The sequence below is a fragment of the Achroia grisella genome, unplaced genomic scaffold, assembly GCF_030625045.1.
Source record: "Achroia grisella isolate CSIRO2021 unplaced genomic scaffold, CSIRO_AGI_Agris_v1 utg1866, whole genome shotgun sequence".
Classification (NCBI taxonomy): Eukaryota; Metazoa; Arthropoda; class Insecta; order Lepidoptera; family Pyralidae; genus Achroia; species Achroia grisella.
In genome coordinates, this window is record NW_026712689.1 from 119,632 (window position 1) to 139,402 (window position 19,771).

The window sequence follows — 19,771 nt, forward strand, 5'->3', positions numbered from 1 at the left end:
GAAAATTGGCAACTTATTCTAGTTGCCAAAGGAACTTGGCAACTGTAATAGCACAACTGGTCGCCTCGATCATGTGTTTTTTTCGAGTTAAACAATTGTATTATTAAGCAAACATAGTGTTTACTTTCTTGATTTCTTAAAACTTGCACTCTTTTAACTGATTTATGTATTGACTTTGGTCATTTAAGTTCTCTCGGTTCAGATTGGCAAAGAATATGTACAAAATTTATACAGACTAGGTTTTTTTTAATTGTAATAGCAAGTATTCTGGTTATGGTGAATAAATCCGTCTGTATGTTGTAGTGTCCACTACGAAACTTAATATAAGTATTTGGATAAATATTAAGTACAGGCAGTGTTACATCATCAGATTGATAAAAGGTATTTTACATATATAAAATCAATACCTTTAACAATAAAAGTTAATTTTATTTGCCACCCTGGTACACCTATATTCAGAAAGCGATTGATTGGAACCATAACTAAAAATGAATATCGAATCACAAATGAGGAGATCCGCGGAGGAACCAGAGTGACCGATATAGCCCGAAGAATTGCGACTGTGAAGTGGCAATGGGCAGGGCACATAGCTCGTAGGACAGATGGCCGTTGGGGCAGTAAAGTCCTTGAGTGGCGACCGCGGACAGGAAGACGCAGCGTGGGAAGGCCTCCAGCAAGGTGGACCGACGATCTGGTCAAGGTCGCTGGACCGATCGTCGTAGAGATCTTTGGGGGACGCATTTGTTCAGCAGTGGACGTCTTCCAGGCTGCGATGATGATGATAACTAAAAATGTACTGTCTAAAGCTTTTTGTATGGACTTATTTGAATATACAATATATATTTTGAAAATGAAATTCATTATTCTCTCTCCCAATTTTTACATTTACATGCACAATTCTTGTAAAACACACTCGCACTTGTAACTCCATACATGGAGCGACTTGTAAACTATAAAGTTTGTGCCGCGTGGTCACATGCGCCGTTAGCTAGTGTTGCCCACTAGTGGGGTTCGTGGGACTAGCTGGCCGAGTTGTTGTACTGCGGCCGGCCGGCCAGCTCCAGCAGATAGCGGTCCGGGTGTTCGATCCAGTCGGCGGCTGATAACTTCACCTGAAATATTCAAATCAAATCAACACACAGCCGACTACTAGGTCTATTACAGACTCTTATGATATGGAAAGTCTACCGTCAGTTCAGAGTGCTTTCGAGTCAAGAACTGACAAGAAACTCAGCTCTTATTCCTTTCAAATGAGTACAGGATTACAGAAATAAAAATGAGTACAGGTTACAGAAATATTCATTTTTAAATTATTTGATTGCATTTCACGACGTTGACGACCTCGGTGGTCTAGCGGTCTAGCACACTGCTTTACATCCGATGGTCGCGGGTTCGATTCCTCGCACGGCACAAATATTTGTTTTCATGAGTATGATTGTTTGTATCGGTCTGGGTATTTTCTATGTCTAATATATAATATTTACGACTATGTATTTGTATCAGTTATCTAGTACCCATAACACAAGTTTTAGCTAGCTTATCTTGGGTCTAGATGGCGCTGTGTGAATTGTCCTGAGATTATTATGTCCTGAGAGATTATTTCAATGTTAGTTATTAATATATACCTGTCGTTGTCTCTCGGCCTCTCGAACTTGCCATTTCTTAATTTCGAGTTGCGTCTCCCGCGACGCCTGGTCACCGCAGCCCCACACCTGACGAGAAGGTAACTTGTTTAAAGAATTTAATAGTACAACACTACTAAACAAGTGTAGATGTGACATATGTGACGAGAGTGACGTATGTCATGGTGTATTGATACAGCGAGGAGTTATAGTATCTAACATGTAGAGCACGTCCTAAAAAATAGGTAGTAAGTGTGACGGGTGTGACGAGTGTGACGAGTGTGGTAGCATATAGTGACACGGTGTATTGAGACAGCGTGGAGCTATATTGTCTAACATGTAGTAAAAAATAGGTATGATAAGTGTGATGAGTGTGGTGTACAGATATAACCATCTCGATGAAAAGTGGCTTCTATTCTTAACATCTTACAGAGTGAGCCAAGGCTACAGAGGTATCGGTAGTATATTGCGGTATTTCTCGAGGCCTCTGACAGACCGAAGAGAAACATCAACGAGTTATGGTGAAACGAATTTCACTTATTCCACTTCGTTCCTACAGACTGGCGGTCGCATCTATTAGGATTTCTTCTCGACAAAAAATGTCATACAAAAAGGTGAAGGTCATACAAAATTATGAAGTATATGTAAAGACTGGCGAGTGTGATGACTGTGGTGAGTTTGAAAAGTATGGTGCGTGTGAGTATGGTGAGTGTGAGGAGTATAGCGAGTGTGAAGATATGGCGAATGTAAAGACTGGCGAGTGTGAGGAGTATGGTGAGCGTGAGGAGTGTGGTGATTGTGAGGAGTGTGGTGTGACGAGTGTGAAGATATGGTAAATGTAAAGCCTGGACAGTGTGAGGTGAGTGAGTGTGGTGATTGTGAGTGTGGTGAGTGTGAGGAGTGTGGCGAGAGTGAAGATATGGCAAATGTAAAGACTGGCGAATGTGAGGAGTATGGTGAGTGCTGATTGTGAGAAGTGTGGTGAGTGTGAAGATATGGTGAATGTAAAGCATGGACAGTGTGGTGATTGTGAGGAGTGTGGTGAGTGTGAGGAGTGTGGTGAGTGAAGATATGGTAAATGTAGACTGGCGAGTGTGAGGAGTGTGGTGAGTGTGAGGTATGTGGTGAGTGTGAGGGGTGTGGTGAATGTGAGGAGTGTGGTGAGTGTGAGGGATGTGGTGACTGTGAGGGATGTGGTGAGTGTGAGGAGTGTGGTGAGTGTGAGGAGTGTGGTGAGTGTGAGGGATGTGGTGAGTGTGAGGAGTGTGGCTGTGTGATGATTGTTGCTGATGTGGTGAGTGGAGTGCGTACCTCGTCCAGCGTGTAGGGCACGCCCTGGAAGGTGAGGGCGTCGAACCCGTCGCGTACGTACCTCGACGGCGTCCAGCGTGTAGGGCACGCCCTGGAAGGTGAGGGCGTCGAACCCGTCGCGTACGTACCTCGACGGCGTCCAGCGTGTAGGGCACGCCCTGGAAGGTGAGGGCGTCGAACCCGTCGCGTACGTACCTCGACGGCGTCCAGCGTGTAGGGCACGCCCTGGAAGGTGAGGGCGTCGAACCCGTCGCGTACGTACCTCGACGGCGTCCAGCGTGTAGGGCACGCCCTGGAAGGTGAGGGCGTCGAACCCGTCGCGTACGTACCTCGACGGCGTCCAGCGTGTAGGGCACGCCCTGGAAGGTGAGGGCGTCGAACCCGTCGCGTACGTACCTCGACGGCGTCCAGCGTGTAGGGCACGCCCTGGAAGGTGAGGGCGTCGAACCCGTCATCAACCGCCAGCAGCGGGCGGCGCGGGTCGCTGCCGGCGCGCAGGCCGAGCGGGTACCCGCGGATGGACGTGTTCAGGTACACCATCTTGGGGCCGCGCTCCAGCACCGAGAACCTACGGCACCGACGTGTTTATTTCCAGCTGTTCCTCTGTTAAAATGTTCTTTTAGGAGGAGTGGTGACGTGTAGGGAGCAAAATTTAGTACCCGCTACTAACTAAACTATACTTGTTAAATTGGTAACATTGGTATCCGTTCGTAATTCTGGTGAAGGGAGTAATGGCAGTTATCTTCCAATGAGGAATTAGAATAGAGTCAGAGGAAGAAAATCTTTAAGATTTTGAATTGACGATAGCTTTAATTTGAGAAAATAAGGTGGAGAAATCCTTGAAGGTTAAATGTTAATTTTCTAAAATTGTAATCTTGTGATGCTTAGTTGCCCTTACACTAGCTTCTTAGAATCCGTCAAAATACGAAACATAAGTGAGCAAAAACCTCGTCACCAGTAATTTTTTCATTGTTCAATTTTAAATTTTAAATAAGATTTGTTTGTGCTTATGAAATTTGTACCGTTATCGCAATATAATTTATTTGGTTTTATACTGCATGACATAAAACGTTTTAGACAAATAATAGCACATTGAAATATAATGATTACGGTGGATATGACATATGGTGCTGAGTCCAAATAATAGAATAAAGGCACGGCAATGAAGATATTTAATAGAGCAGATCGGATTCTACAGTTGCAGTTTGAAGTGAGACAGTGAAACTATAGGTTAAGTCACAACACCTTAATCGTCTGAAATAAAAAAATAAGAATCACGTACGTGGGAAACAGCTGCATGAGCGCGCAGTCCGGGCCGCCCCAGTAGCGGTGCGTCTCGCGCCACTCGGAGTCGACGGCGAGCACCGCGAGCAGGTCGCCGGCGGCGAGCAGCGCCAGCGAGGGCCCGCGGTAGGCGAGCGAGTGGTGCAGGAAGCGGTTGGCGCCGGCGCCGTGGTCGCGCGACCGGTACAGCGGCACCCAGTGCGACGGCAGCGCGCACACCAGCCGCGCCAGCCACGCCGCCGACGGCAGCGCCGCCGCCGGCGCGCGCAGCGGCCGCGAGTACAGCGGCGGCGCCGCGCCCGCCACCAGCCACGCCGCCGCCAGCGGCAGCAGCGCGCCCGCCGCCGCCCACGCCGCCCACGCCGCGCGCTCCAGCACCGGCGTCGCCAGCTCCAGCCCCGCGCCGCTGCCGCTCGACTCCACGCGCGCCTCCATGTCGCGGTGCCGCGTCGCCAGCAGGTGCACGCAGTACCTGCCCGCACACCACCACTACGGACCCTGCCTCCGTGATCATCGCACACGCTCCGGACTGTGTTCCATTTTGGGTATGGCGATGACTCGTAGCCGTTGTCGACTTACATAAAAATCTAGGCGGCTTTAGAGATGACGAACGAGGCAATCACCAAAGACCTCTCTCTTGCAAAGGCTTTACGTAACCCAAGCAAATTTTAAACGACCAGTAAATGCGTCGTAAAGACCTACCGCTCGGAGCTACCACTGTCTAGTCACAAGAATAAAATATCTAAGAAATTGATTCAGGAGAAACACAAATCCATTCTTCCAAAGGACAAATTCCTTAGTTAGAAATTATTCTGATATACGCTAACATCCAAATATCACTCAAATCATAAAAGAGAATCACATAAACATACAGCATGCCGACATATTTGAATAAAATTAAAAACACTATTGTATTGGGCTTAGGCCTGTAATAATAGTTGTGTAAGTAAATAAATAAATAAATAAAATTCTTGACAAACTGAAAATAAACGTGTCCAATCTTCTATTTGCTACTCTTTTTTATGACTTCGAACAGCAAACGAGCTGATAACCTCTTTAAGAAATATTTATAAAATATCACCGAAAACTTAATCATCCAAATTAATAAAAACACCTATAAAACATGCAATTTCATTCATGTCCATAACTCTAATTATAATAAACGTAGCTATATTATTAAACTCGCAAGATTACACAGATTAAAACCAAATATTACCTGTGGACGGGGAATATAAGTCTGTGACAATGTTCCTCGAGCCAGCGCACCACGAAGCCCACGCTATGCGACTCTTTATTGTTGAAGCAGCCGTTCACCACCGCCGCTAGAGTCTTGTGAATCTAACACAAGAAAAAAGTATTACGACCAACGTCTAACGTTGGACTCATTTGACAAACCATCCAGAAATTACACAGATTTAATACTTTTTGACTAGAAACTTTAAAAATCCTTGAGACTCTAAGAAGATACTAACCATAAGACAGGTTTGTGGTCCTTCAGGATAGTGGTCCATAGACAATTTGTAGCTAATGTACAGGAGTTTCTGAAGGCCATCCGGTGTCACCATGTTATCGTCTGTTTCGGCACCGAACATTCTAGATAATAGAGAAGATTCATATTTAAACCCATCTTGAATGTTTTTTAAGATATTGGAATTCTTGTCTTTTGTCACACTTATATAAAAGACAGGTATAATATATTAGCGACCCGTCCGGCTTCACACGGACGCATCTTTGAATTTGTCGCTTTCTTACCTGACGTATGTCTCGATGATGACCGCATCGTCGAGGAGGCCGAGAATCTTCTCGCACTGCTGCCGGAACGTGGACAGCGGGATGTGTTGGCTCTTGCACTTGCCTACCCGGTGCACATACTTGTAGAACTGTCGCGCCAGCTCCGGATACATTGGGAACAAGTATTTCTGCACGACAAGGTAGAAAGGATACAAAAAAATCTAGGAGAAATAACACAGCGCCATCTAGTTCCAAACTATGCTAAGCTTATCCCATTCGATCAATCACCGGTTCAATTAAAATGGGGATCGAAATCACGACGACTTGAGATGAGGTTCTAAACCATAGCGGTGCCCACAGACTGAGGTCGTATTCGTCAGGGAGGAGATGGCCTTCAGCCGCTTGGTAAGTTCGCGTTTTGGTGTAGAGTGCCATCTGCACTCCCCTATCCTGCGATGAAGCTGTAAAGGCCAATAGAGGCTAACGGCATTAGAATAATTCGAAAAAAAGTACTAAGGATCCTGATAGAAATACTTAAATACATTTATACATTTTATTGGATATTTGAAGTCGTGCGGAGTCAATATTGAAAGATGGTGGACCGCCTCGAAACAATCATACTCATGGATACAATTATTTGCACCATGAGTATGATTTTTTTGATACAATTATATATTGCGAGGAATCGAACATGCGACCACCGGAAGTATAGTTGTGTGCTAAACCGCTAGATCACCGAAGCCGGCAATAACTGGGCTCAGGATTTATACGGACCAGGAGTAACTTGACATTGAGAGTTTCAAGGCGTTTGTGGGCCGAATCCCCACCAATATGCTAACTACCTTCATGAAGGAGGACTACTGCCCGAAGGGAGTAATGTATCGGCGCTATCGTGGCAGATTGCCGTCTTCATTGCCGTGAAATCATATGTCAGTCTAAAAGATATTTATAATATGGGCCTAGTAGCCTGAAGTAAATAATTAAATGTGTATTGATTACTCACAATAAACGAATTCTCCGTGACCCCGTTGACGCCATCTTCTTTCTGTGACCGTTGTACCAGCAGCTGAAACAATTGAAGAAGGTCTTTTAATTATATAACTTACTCATTCACGGTCAGGTAAATCAGTTGTGGTCACTTCAAATCCAATCAAAAATCTTTCATTCATGTAGGACATTTTAGCAGCTTCTGAACGTCAAAGTTTTGTATTAATATTTTCTACCCTACCGTCCAGTTCAATTGAGAAGAACTGTAGAAATACAAATAGTAATAATCTTTATTCAAATAAACTCATTACAAGCACTTTTGAATAGTCATACTTTGATTCTACCACTCATTCGGAATGCAGATTCATCACAAGAAGAATGAACGAGAAACTTGTGTATTGTTCTTTTGAATAGATGTTAACTGGCAAGAAACTCAACTGTTTTTTTTGTTAACAGCCAGTTTCTTCGCATTGACAGATTCGACTGAGAAGAACTGGCTAGAATTTCAACTGACTTTTTTAATAGCCAGTTTCTTCGCGTTGTGTACTTATCGTAGGTGTCTACATCTAGTAGTATACGTTAATTGTCACTTTTTGATGTTATTGGACGGCAAGTGGTACCTGCCGTCTAATACATGAAGAGCACGGACATCACGTTATCATGTGACAGCCGTGATACCAATCATGCGTTGCCATTCCAAAGGACTAAACGTTGCCAGCCCTAATAAAAACTCACAAAGTTGAGCACACGGGCGAAGCCAGGACGGGCCACTAATCTATACATTCATTCATTCATTCATAATTTAAGAGCTGTCTTGTCGGTGGAGCATCTTCCACGATCTTCTATCAGTCCCTTTAGCTGTTGATACGACACGACTCCAACTTTTTCTTTAACTTGCTTGATATAGCTGTGTCTCGGTCTTCCCCTTCCTCTCTTTCCATCTATTTTTCCTTCTATAATGTTGTTAATTAGTTCGTCGTGTCGTATCAAGTGCCCCCACATTTTTCCTAACATTTTTTTTTAATCTATACATATAAATAAAAATGGAATGTCTGTTTGGAATATTGAAATAACAGTTTTTTACTACATGCATATAAATATAAATACGGTACATAAACCAAAATAACATTTTTTACAAATTTTGTCTGTCTGTTTGTTCCGGCTAATCTCTGAAATGGCTGGACCGATTTTGACGGGACTTTTATTGGCAGGTAGCTAATGTGATAAGGAGTAACTGAGGCTACTTTTATATTAGAAAAATAAAGTTAAATTCCACGCAGACGAAGTCGCGGGTACAGCCAGTTATTAATAAACAAATGTTAAATTTTTTATCGCAAACTTTCTATGAATATTTATTACATTATAAAATTTATGATATATACACTGGTAATTTTCCGAGGCAACGATTTCTAACAATTGGTAGTCTCTTATCAAATTTATCTCGGATGCCATAAAGCGAATCCTTTGATGAAATACTACTAGAGTTTACTGTTCAAACAGACAGTGATAAAATCGCAACATTCGGAATATCTTAGCGATTTTACTACTAGAAGTGGTAAATTTGATGCCACATTTTTGCAAATACATGAGTAAATTACAGTCTAACACCTCCGATGATGAAAACACCTATAAAAAATATTAGCTATTAACATTAAGCCCGCCTAGATTTATGTATGTATGTATGTATGTGTATTATTATTATTATTTTATTATATATGAAGGTATCCCAGCGTCCCCAGCCCAGTGAAAACCAGCGTCATGGCACCCCGTCACGACATATGCTGAACGGAGACCTATTTGGTACTGTAATTATTAATATAAAAATGTAGATCAAATTTTAAAATTATTTTCAGTGTACCAAATAAACAATCTTCTTTCTTTCTATTGTACAAAATCAATAAAGTTTTATATAAATAAATAAATAAGTAGACAATAATAATGAATCTATATACTGTAATTGCAAAGATATAGAAGTACCCATGGCAACAAACGACTTCCCATGGCAATAGTTGTTCATGATGATTTTCATATAATGTTAGACACAGACACCTATATAAATGTACATTGTAAATAATCTAGCTGCTAAAAAAAAAGAAATTCAATTGAGTTTCTTGCCAGTTCCTCTCAATTGGATCTATATACTGAATTGGACGGTAGGGATAAAAATATATTTTAAATTTATTTATTCAGATAACAGAGATCCAATTTGTTAGTAACAATTGTACTTAGCCTATGTTAGTATATCTAAAATTACATATTATCATTTAAGGGCCCTCGTAACAATTTGGGTTCAAAAACAAAGTATTGGGCTGTCAAATTTATTGCACAGTATTTTTAGAATGCTGTTACTGCTGCCCCGCAGTCTGTGCAATAGAGAAGCGATCCGTTTGCGTCTGATGGCATAATATAAAAAATGTGACGTTCATAAGCGGCTAAAATGTCCTACATGAATAAATGATTTTTAAATTTGATTTTAATAATAAACACCGATAAACGAGAGATCATTCATTCATTCATAAATTTAAGAGCAACGCTCTTGTCGGTGGAGCTATTTCCACTTTCTACGATCTTCCATCACACTCTTTAAGCCTTGATACGACACGACTCCAATTTTGTCTTTAAGTTGTTTGTTGTGTTGCTGACACAATGTCGACAATTGAGAATGTCTATGACTGATCCCATCTGGTAATACAGTCCTGAAGGTATACATATGATAACTGAAGTGAACAATTTTCCACAAGAAACAAAGTGGAAATTATAAAATAAAGTGAAAACACTTAACGCCTGAGGCTACCGATAGGTTCGAACCTCGGCTCAGGCCGTCGTAATTTCGATCCCCGTTTGAATTGGACGGGGGATCGATTGAAGGGGACTATAATTACACACTCGTGTATATATGTACATACATTTGTAATTTATTGCATTACATCCCTCCTGTGACGACCTCGGTGGTCTAACGGTCTAGCACACCGCTTTACGACCGATGGTCGCGGGTTCGATTCCTCGCATTGAACAAACATTTGTATTCATGAGTATGATTGTTTGTATCGGTCTGGGTGTTTTCTATGTATAATATGTATGTATTTACAAAAAAATATCTATGTATTTGTATCAGTTATCTAGTACCCATAACACAAGTTTCAGCTGGCTTAACTTGGGTCTCGATGGTGCTGTGTGAATTGTCCTGAGGTTATTATTATTACTGTTTACATAACGTTTGCTGTATGTATGTATGTGTGGATTATGACGCGCGTGATCCATCATTCGCTAATCTATACGTATCTACACAGTTAATGACCCGTGTCTGTTTGATTTAATGATAATACAAATATTTAAGCAGAAGATTACAAATTTATATACGACGCCCTCGCGGTCTAGCGGTTTAGCACACCTTACTTCCGATGGTCGCGGGTTGGATTCCTCGCACGGCACAAACATTTGTATTCATGAGTACGATTGTTTGTATTGGTCTGGGTGTTTTCTTATTGTATGTAATTACGAAAAAAATATATCTATGTATTTGTATCAGTTATCTAGTACCCATAACACAAGCTTTAGCTAGCTTAACTTGGGACTAGATGGCGCTGTGTGAATTGAACTGAGATTATTATTATTATTAACACATCAAGTGTATAACTTTTATACCCGTGTGTTTTATCAACTTACACAACTCTATCTAGTCGCAAATGAGATATATTTCTTTTCGTAAATACATATATATTACACATAGAAAACACCCAATCCAATACAAACATACCCATAAATACGATGTTCGTGCCATGCGAGAAATCGAACCCGCGACCGTCGGAAGTAAGGCTGTGTGCTAAACCGCTAGACTACCGAGGCCGTCAGTTTTTTTTAGAAGATGATATTGGGTGGTACACCCGCCGGCGCTAACGGTTTACGCTGGAGGGGCACCAGTGGAGGATAAGGTCAGATCAGTTAGCCCATCGTGACGAATTCACCGGAAATTTATCACGATGGGTTCCAAGGGGAGTTGGGGATGGTTCCCATGGACATCAACCTGACATGGTACATTGCTAGCAATAGGATAATTAGTCCACATTACTAACAATCCACTTAAAACTCCTAAACTGTCAAAGTCTGAAATAATTCAGCGCTTATTGTTATTAAAAATCACCTTGCAAGTGGGCGATGCAGACTTCCTCTTTTTAATTCTGCTAACTTGGATTCCCACGATGGAGAAACGTAGATTCTTCGTCGTCGGCAAAGCTGGTATCCATCTCTCAATTTTGGCTAGTTCCATCTCAATGTAGTTGTACGTGGTTTGTTTTTAGATATCCCTTTTTATCTCCAATAGAATAGAACGGTTTCCCAATTAGTGGTACGCGTACCCTCAGGGGTACATCAAGTTGCATCAAGGAGATCGTGCGGCTATCATACATACACATACACTCACAAACTATTACATTTATAATATTGGTGTTATTGCTACAATAAGGGGTACGCAAAGTTTGATGTTTTTTTTTGAAGTGACACGCAGCAATAATACGCAGAATAAAGATTTTTATCTATCTATCTATCTATCTATCAATAACTATTTGAGAACCTGTATTGCTGTATTTTTCCCTTTTTTTCGCTTATTTTTGCAAAGATCACAACTACGAGACTTGTGATTAGGAATCCTTTTGATAACAAAGTACCTATTTTTTGTCTTGCTCCTTCTCAGCTTACTTCAAATATCGCAACAAATTTTCGTACGATTTTTACATTAATCTAGACAATAACTTCCAGGTTTTTTTAAATTAACCTTCAACCAAACTACCTTCGGCATAAACACTGTGCTAAACCATTTTATATTACAATTTTAACACTTAACTTGCCGGGAGCAAACGTTGTTTTGCCTTAAAATAACAATTAAAAATTTAGGGGTGGACTACCCCTAACATTTAGGGGGATGAAAAATAGATGTTGGCCGATTCTCAGACCTACTCAATACGCTCACAAAATTTCATGAGAATCGGTCAAGCCGTTTCGGCGGAGTAGGGGAACGAAAACTGTGACACGAGAATTTTATATATAAGATAATACATTAAATATGCACTTGAAATAAATTCAAGGCAATATTCACTTTATTACACAGTATAATCGCTGTCGCTGTCTGTCCGTCCCTCTGTATGCTTAAATCTTTAAAACTACGCGACGGATTTTGAAGCGGTTTTTTTTAATAGATAGAGTGTTTCAAGGGGAAGGTGTAGTGTATAATACATGAACACCCGAGCGAAGCCGTGGCGAGTAGCTAGTTGCTGATAAAAATGGCGCGTAACTGTTATTCGTAACTGAAGTTAACATTGAACACTTATAGTATACGTAGAACACTAACAAGAGTATGAAACAGATTATAAAGTATTTAACCGACTGCGTATTAAATTATTGTATTAACGAGAGTGTAATTTTTTCTGAGGTTACAAAACCAATTTCCGCACTTATTTTAACTAAACAAGTTTCACTTTAGGTAGAGTAATCTAAACACAACTTTAACAACACAGATTCTGTTTAACCGACTGCGTATTATATTATGTATTAACGAGAGTGTAATTTTTTCTGAGGTTACAAAACCAATGTCCGCACTTTTTTTACTAAACAAGTTTCACTTTAGGTAGAGTTATATAAACACAATTTTATAAACACTAAATTCGTTTCAGCACACATTTATTTTGGAATATATTACATTTATGATAGTTACGAAATATATATATATATATATATATTTTTTCTTAAGTACTGATTGACTTTACAAATAGATCGATTGTGTTTGACCAGTAAATATCGAGTGAATGATAATGGTTGCACTGAATCGAATCAATATTATCTACGTTGATTTCTGATAAGATCCGTTCGTAAATATTATATAGGTCTAGGTAAGTAAACATACCGATATTGTAGACCGGGAGCTCGTAAAACTTGGGAATAACCTGAGGCAAGAATTTTATTTGCAAATTGTCATGAAATAGAAATAATCTTTATTCAAATAAACTTAATATAAGCACTTATGAATAGTCATATTTTTTAATCTACCACTCATTTGGAACGCAGACTCATCACAATAAGAACTAGCAAGAAACTTGTGTATTGCTCTGTTGTGTTGTTGTAACTTGTGTTGTTGTACCGAGAAGTAACTAAGTATATTTGATTCCTTAAAGCACTTTCGCAGACTCTCTGGAACCCAAACCGTAAATTGAGCATATGGCCTTTTTTTCTGCACACACACTACGTTATCATCATCTGCTTCTTCCTTATCCCATTTATTTGGGGTCGGCGTAATGTTTTTCGCTTCCATTCATCCCTGTTCGCAGTCATCTCGTTATTTACTTCCTTTCTTACCATATCATCTTTCACACAGTCCATGTAGGTATCTCTTTTTCGGCCTTCCTCTGCCCTTATAACCATCCACATTCATATGTAACACACACACTACGTTACTCATACAGTTTTTTTGTCATCTGTATTGCATTTTATTTTATCTATATATTTGTTGTGTATTGTATTTTGTTTGACTTGACTAATGTAATTGCATATCTGTTTTTATTTTTGTTCTTATTATTACAGTGCCTTGTATGTATGCGTGCCTTTAACGTGAATAAAATTTATCATATGTTAGATGCTCGGCTGACTTTAATGAAATAACTTAACAATATCAAATATATTTATATTATTATACAAGCTCTCATTTCATTATCGAAGACATTCTTAACGGTCGACGGCAAGCAGACCGTTCACTTCCTCTCTAAACACTATAGAATAGAATAGAATAGAAAATCATTTATTCAAATAAACTTAATTTAAGCACTTTTGAATAGTCATAACAATTTGTTTTTTATCTACCACTCGTTCGGAAAGCTGTCTCATCACAAGAAGAACGAGCAAGAAACTTGTGTGTTGCTCTTTTAAATAATCCTTGTAAGTTTACATTTACAAGTCGAAACGTGTGAATACAAACTACCAACAAGCACTAATTTTTGGGTCTAATATAAATATGCAATAAGATTAAATCAGTCGTAGTGATAAGAGCAGACCAGTCCCTACAAGCAGCACTCGTTTCACGAGTATGACGGATGAGCCAGCCATCATTGCGCTCGACCATATTTTAGGGAGCCCAATGACCCGGCCCACCACGTTGCCACATGTCTGAACATTTTAGTGAGCATGACTACTTATTCCACACGACCACGTCACAGCTACAAAAATTACTATATGGTAGTTACAGTATTCGCACTTTACATACGGATGCATGCGGCAATCAATATAAAAGCCGCTACGCTATCATATATCAAGAAAGCAGTATGAAAATTAAAATTATAACGTTGTCTGCAAATAAACTTATTCTTGCTATATATTGCTATCATCTATAAATTCATCTATCCTATAATAGGCTTTTTTACATAACATTTGTTTAATATAAGATTTGAATTGCCTCTCTGTAAGATTTAGCGTAGACTCTGGCAGTTTATTATAGAATCTTACGCAATTACTATGTATTGCTACATACAAATCCGTTGCGTAGTTTAAAAGACTAGCGTGCAGACAGCAGAAGCGACTCTGTTTTATACTATATAAAGATTATCAGCATGACTCATGAATATAAAAATTTCAAAATTTAGCTTTACAGAAAAGTTATATATAAAAGGTTCACGAGCTCTTGGACTATTTGAAATGGGTAGGTACGTAGCGAGAATTTTTAATTACATTCGTCTAAAGTAATAAGCTGATTGATATGTTAAATCGCGCAGAATAAATGCTACAATGATATAATCTGGTCACAATGATCACTTTATTCTCCCAAATTTGAATTTAAATGAATCTGTATTATTGTAAACATGTGTAACATTTATTTGAAAAGAATACGAGCTGAGTTTCTTGTCAATTCTCATCTCGAAATCATTCCGAACTGACGGTAGATTTGACATATCATAAGAGTCTGTAATAGACCTACATGAATAAAGATATTTTGAATTTGTAATTCGAATCTGTGGATACAGAGACAAAAAATCTTATATATAAAATTCTCGTGTCACAGTTTTCGTTCCCATACTCCTCCGAAACGGCTTGACCGATTCTCATGAAATTTTGTGAGCGTATTGAGTAGGTGTGAGAATCGGCCAACATCTATTTTTCATCCCCCTAAATGTTAGGGGTAGTCCACCCTTAAATTTTTATTTTTTATTTTAAGGCAAAACGTTTGCCGGACAGCTAGTATATATATATATCAAAAACATAAATGTAAAATGATAGCCGAGTTTAATATTATGATATATGCCTTGATTGTTGACTTCTACGACAAAAGAGATGAGATCTAAATGGGTGCCAAGTTCAATGGTCTGTCCTGAAATGTATTTATAACAATATAAAATATCATTTCTTCTTATAACTTAGGATAATATACTGTAGCCTAAGTTCTAACCGGCCAGTTCTCATATACCAATTATTACTTTCGATTGCTAGTTACTACTAATATTAAAATAGGAGCCGACAAGTAACATGTTTAGAACTTGCGAAGGCTACAGTATATTTCGTATCGACGTCGTGGTAACGGTGGTTATCACCTCACCACTTTATCATGTGATGAGGCGTCGCTCCGTAATTTATTGTTTATAGTAGAGTCTAGGTAGTGAGTATACAGGTGTAATAATTGTACTAATACTCACTAAATGATTACTTGAATGACGAGCGTGCATGGCATTAGTTGTTCATGCACGGGATTTTCATTGAATGTTAGACATAGACACCTATATAAATATACAATGTAAAGAACCTACCGTTTAAAAAAAAAATTTATAATAATCTCAGGATAATTAACACAGCGCCATCTAGACCCAAGTTAAGCTAGCTAAAGCTTGTGTTATGGGTACTAGAAAACTAAATACAAATACGTAGATTTTTTTTTGTACATACATATTATATATAGAAAACACCCAGACCGATACAAACAATTATACACATGAATACAAATGTTTGTGTCGTGCGAGGAATCGAACCCGCGACCATCGGACGTAACGCGGTGTACGTATGTAACGTAACCACTTGCGAATTGGTCAGAGATCGATCCATTCCCCTTCGGGAAACGTTCGTATTCCATCAGTATAAACAAAAAAATATTAAGGAAAAATGATCTGCAAATACAAGCGGCTTTGAAATTCCTTAACAGTTATATGGAACAGTACAGCATACCAAAGCGGTGACCTTACATCATACCATATTGATTCACGAACACTGTCCATATTGTATAAATCATTATTCACCTTTAAAAAACTATACAAGAATTATCTATGTACTATTTAACCTATAAATCTTACGGCAAAGTAGTTGTATATATATGTTTAATGTTTATATTTATTAATGTTATTTTATTCTATTTTGTTCTTTCTACTATATGTAATTGGTTTGTATTTATTAGTTGTAATTTTGTTTTAATTATTATCATTAATATTTTAAATAGTGCCCTCTCTCTCCCCCTTTTATATATATATTTTTGGTGCCACTGAAAACCAGCTGTATGTTCACCTAGGACATACATTAAAGCTGAGTGGAGCCATTTCAGTGCATTTTTGGATGTAAAAAATGATTTTGTTTCTACATGGTGAATTAAGTTTATGTACATTTTATTTGCTCTTTTTTTTTGTTTGTTGTTTATATTGTATTTTTTACATTGCACTGAATAAAATATTTTTCTTTCATTCTTTCTTTCGTTAAATCAAGACCAATTAATTAAATTGTTTTTTTTTTATAACATATACGAGCATGCGGCTCACCTGATTATTACCGCCGCTGCCATTAATACTGTTTTCATAGAAAAACATAAAATCCATAGCACTGACAATATTATCTGATTACACTAATAATGAGTGCGTAGCGATTTCTATGTTGATTATTGCATGCCTCTTACTTGTTATACTGTAATTATTTATATAAAAAAAAACATCTATTAAAAAGAGCAACACACAAGTTTCTTGCTCATTCTTCATGTGATGAATCTGCATTCCGAATGAGTGGTAGAATCAAAATATGACTATTCAAAAGTGCTTGTAATGAGTTTATTTGAATAAAGATTACTTCTATTTCTAGAATAGGACAGTAATAAGTACGATAATGTAATACATTACATTATACAGAACACATAAATATTTGAAATTTAAAGCTATTTGTAAAATGTATTAGACACTCAATGTGTCTAATAGATTTTACAAATAGCTTCTTCTTCAATCTTTTAGAAGAAAAAGTGTAATCCATCACATTTAAAATAAGTAATCATGTTGCTAAGTAACAGTTTATATGTAACGTGCAACTGAATCAGATTGAGAATAAATTATATTTGCTGCTGTATAGAATCCACTGAATAACTCCATCTAAATCAACTACAACTCAAATTTCCGACACAACATAATCTTGTTAATTAATACAAATATTAACGACCAAGGTTACGTTCAGGGTTGCTATATTTCCTTATGTTTGTTTTGATGTCAGCAATAGAGAAATAACGTTAAAATATGTATATATATCACGTTGTGCAGCGGTACTCACCTTGCCCAGATTTTCTACTGGAACCATAGACAGTAGTGGCTTCTCCTGCAGACCCTGGAGGTCACCGCCGGAGCCTGAGCGAGATGTGGAGCCCCTTTGTGATCCTCCTCGCGGAGTACTCGATTCATTCCCATCCTGTACACCTGCCTTCTCGTGGCTTTGATGGCTTCCCATTATTCACAATTCAAATTCGATTTACGTAATTAATCACTAAATACTTAATATTATGAGATTTTACACATAACGTATGGTTATAAACGAATGTATTTTGTCTTTTCTTTTTCTATAGTAGTTCGACACGGCAAGAAACGTCAGTCAGTGTCAGTTCCGCAGTTCAAGTCTGTCAGTCAGACGATTTTTTTATTAATATGTTTTAAGGCTCTGGATATAAGTCCTTTTAGCCCAACTTAAAGTTTTACAATATAAATTACAAAAATTGAATGTCCAATGTTAAATAATCATAAATGTAGTAAACTGTGTTGCCAACTCATTAGCATGATTTTGGAATAAATCGAAACGGTTTAATTTCACAAATTATATAGAGATACTTCGCATGTTTAATATTAAAACAGAATATATAGAAACATGTAAACATACGTACCAAATCATAGTTAAAGTCATAATTATTACTGCTTCGGAAAGATAGCTGTCTTTTCTTCGACAAAATGTTGATATTTCTTTATATTCATTCTATCTAGGACATCAGCACTTAGTATGTTCAGTAAGTGGTAAAGCCGATTAGATATGAATTTACCTTCCACACACTAATATATTTGACTGATAGACTTCAGACACATATCTACAAACAATCCGGTCACCTGTTAGCTATATACGCCTGGAGTTCTTAAATGTATAGGTAACTGGCCGTTAATAGCCGAAGACTATTTTATATAAAAAAAAAGATATAGTCCTGCTTTTGTTTTCCCGCCATTTAGATGTCTTATGCATGACCTTGGTGTACTTACTCTGGATTGCATTGCAAGTCACTGGGTACCATATCATACCATTTATGGGTATTTATAAGTTGGAAGAACACAAATTTATAGGTTTGTAATGAATCAAGTCTTAGTACCCTGTCTTTATTATTATTATTATTATTATATTTTAGCTTTGGAATTGAAACGACTCATCCTAGTAGTTAACTTTGTCCAAAGTCGCGCTGTGTTTAAAATAATATAATAAAACTAGCTGTACCCGCGACTTCGTCCGCGTAATAATGAAAAAATATTTAAGTCAATTAACACAATATAAGTCAAATAAATAAGTTTCATCATTTTAGCTTAATAATGATAAAAAATAAATATTTAATCAGTAGGCTAAAAAATAAATTTCGAGCTTCTAGCTTTAAACATGACGATACATCTATATGACCTTGGATCTACCCTTTCAATTCTCTTGTAACCTTTTTCATATTAAAAAGTAACCTATGTCCTTTCTTAGGATCTAGTCTAACTATGTCTGTTTCAAATTTCAATTTAAATCGGTTCAGTATTTTTGGCGTGTAAGCGAGACAAACAGACAAAGTTACTTTCACATTTATAATATCAGTAAGGTATTTAATAAACTAACTCTAAAAAGACAAAGCAAAAAGTTTAATCGTTCTAGCTTCCACAACCACACAAACAGCAAATTTCCACAATAACTTTCATTCCCTATTTTATTTTATATTCTAAAATTTGTAGGGGGAGGGGCTTCCCCTCCCCCTACAAATTTTTACAAACATTGAATGTCATATTTATTGATATTTAAACAACAGCCAAAAAATGAGTCTCAAACTTCTAGTTTTAAAAAATGACGATTCTTCCATACAGCTTACCATTGCAACCCCCTTACAATCCTTTTTTCACATTCAAAAGTACCCTATATTCTTTGTTCGGGTGTAAATCTACCCCAAAAGAACCAATGAAAATAGTTTTATTGTTCTAGTTTCAAAAATTACGAATTTACATAATAACTATCATCCCCTATTTTATTTTACCCTCTTAAGGATATTTTTTATACAAACAATGAATGTCATATTTATTTATATTTAATCAACAGCCTCAAAAATAAGTTTCAAACTTCTAGTTTCACAAATGACGAATTTACATAAAAACTTGCATCCCCTATTTTATTTCACCCCCTTAAGAGTAAAATTTTTACAAACTTTGAATGTCATATTTATTTATATTTAATCAACAGCCTCAAAAATAAGTTTCAAGCCTCTAGCTTAAAAAATGACGATTTTACATAAAAACTTGCATCCCTTATTTAATTTTACCCCCTTAAGGGTATTTTTTTTACAAACAATGAATGTC

At 37.9% G+C, this 19,771-nt stretch overlaps 1 protein-coding gene across 1 annotated transcript; it reads right to left on the bottom strand.

The window, feature by feature from the left end:
* Positions 1-720: 720 nt before the first annotated feature.
* Positions 721-17,747, bottom strand: LOC131841632 (uncharacterized). Its single transcript, XM_059189958.1, has 9 exons — positions 17,475-17,747; positions 6,952-7,014; positions 5,970-6,136; positions 5,690-5,810; positions 5,434-5,555; positions 4,216-4,689; positions 3,330-3,501; positions 1,626-1,712; positions 721-1,112 (listed from the first exon to the last, which is right to left on the bottom strand). Exons 1-9 carry the CDS (start codon positions 17,646-17,648, stop codon positions 1,020-1,022), a joined length of 1,473 nt encoding a protein of 490 aa, XP_059045941.1. The 5' UTR covers positions 17,649-17,747; the 3' UTR covers positions 721-1,019.
* Between the last annotated feature and the right edge of the window lie 2,024 nt (positions 17,748-19,771).

Excerpts from the sequence above, each read along its gene's own strand:
- LOC131841632 (XM_059189958.1), bottom strand. The coding sequence starts at position 17,648 with ATGGGAAGCCATCAAAGCCACGAGAAGGCAGGTGTACAGGATGGGAAT. Across the intron at positions 5,811-5,969 it reads ATCATCGAGACATACGTCAG|AATGTTCGGTGCCGAAACAG; the intron begins GTAAGAAAGCGA and ends TCTATTATCTAG. Across the intron at positions 1,713-3,329 it reads ACACGCTGGACGCCGTCGAG|GTGTGGGGCTGCGGTGACCA; the intron begins GTACGTACGCGA and ends CCTTCTCGTCAG.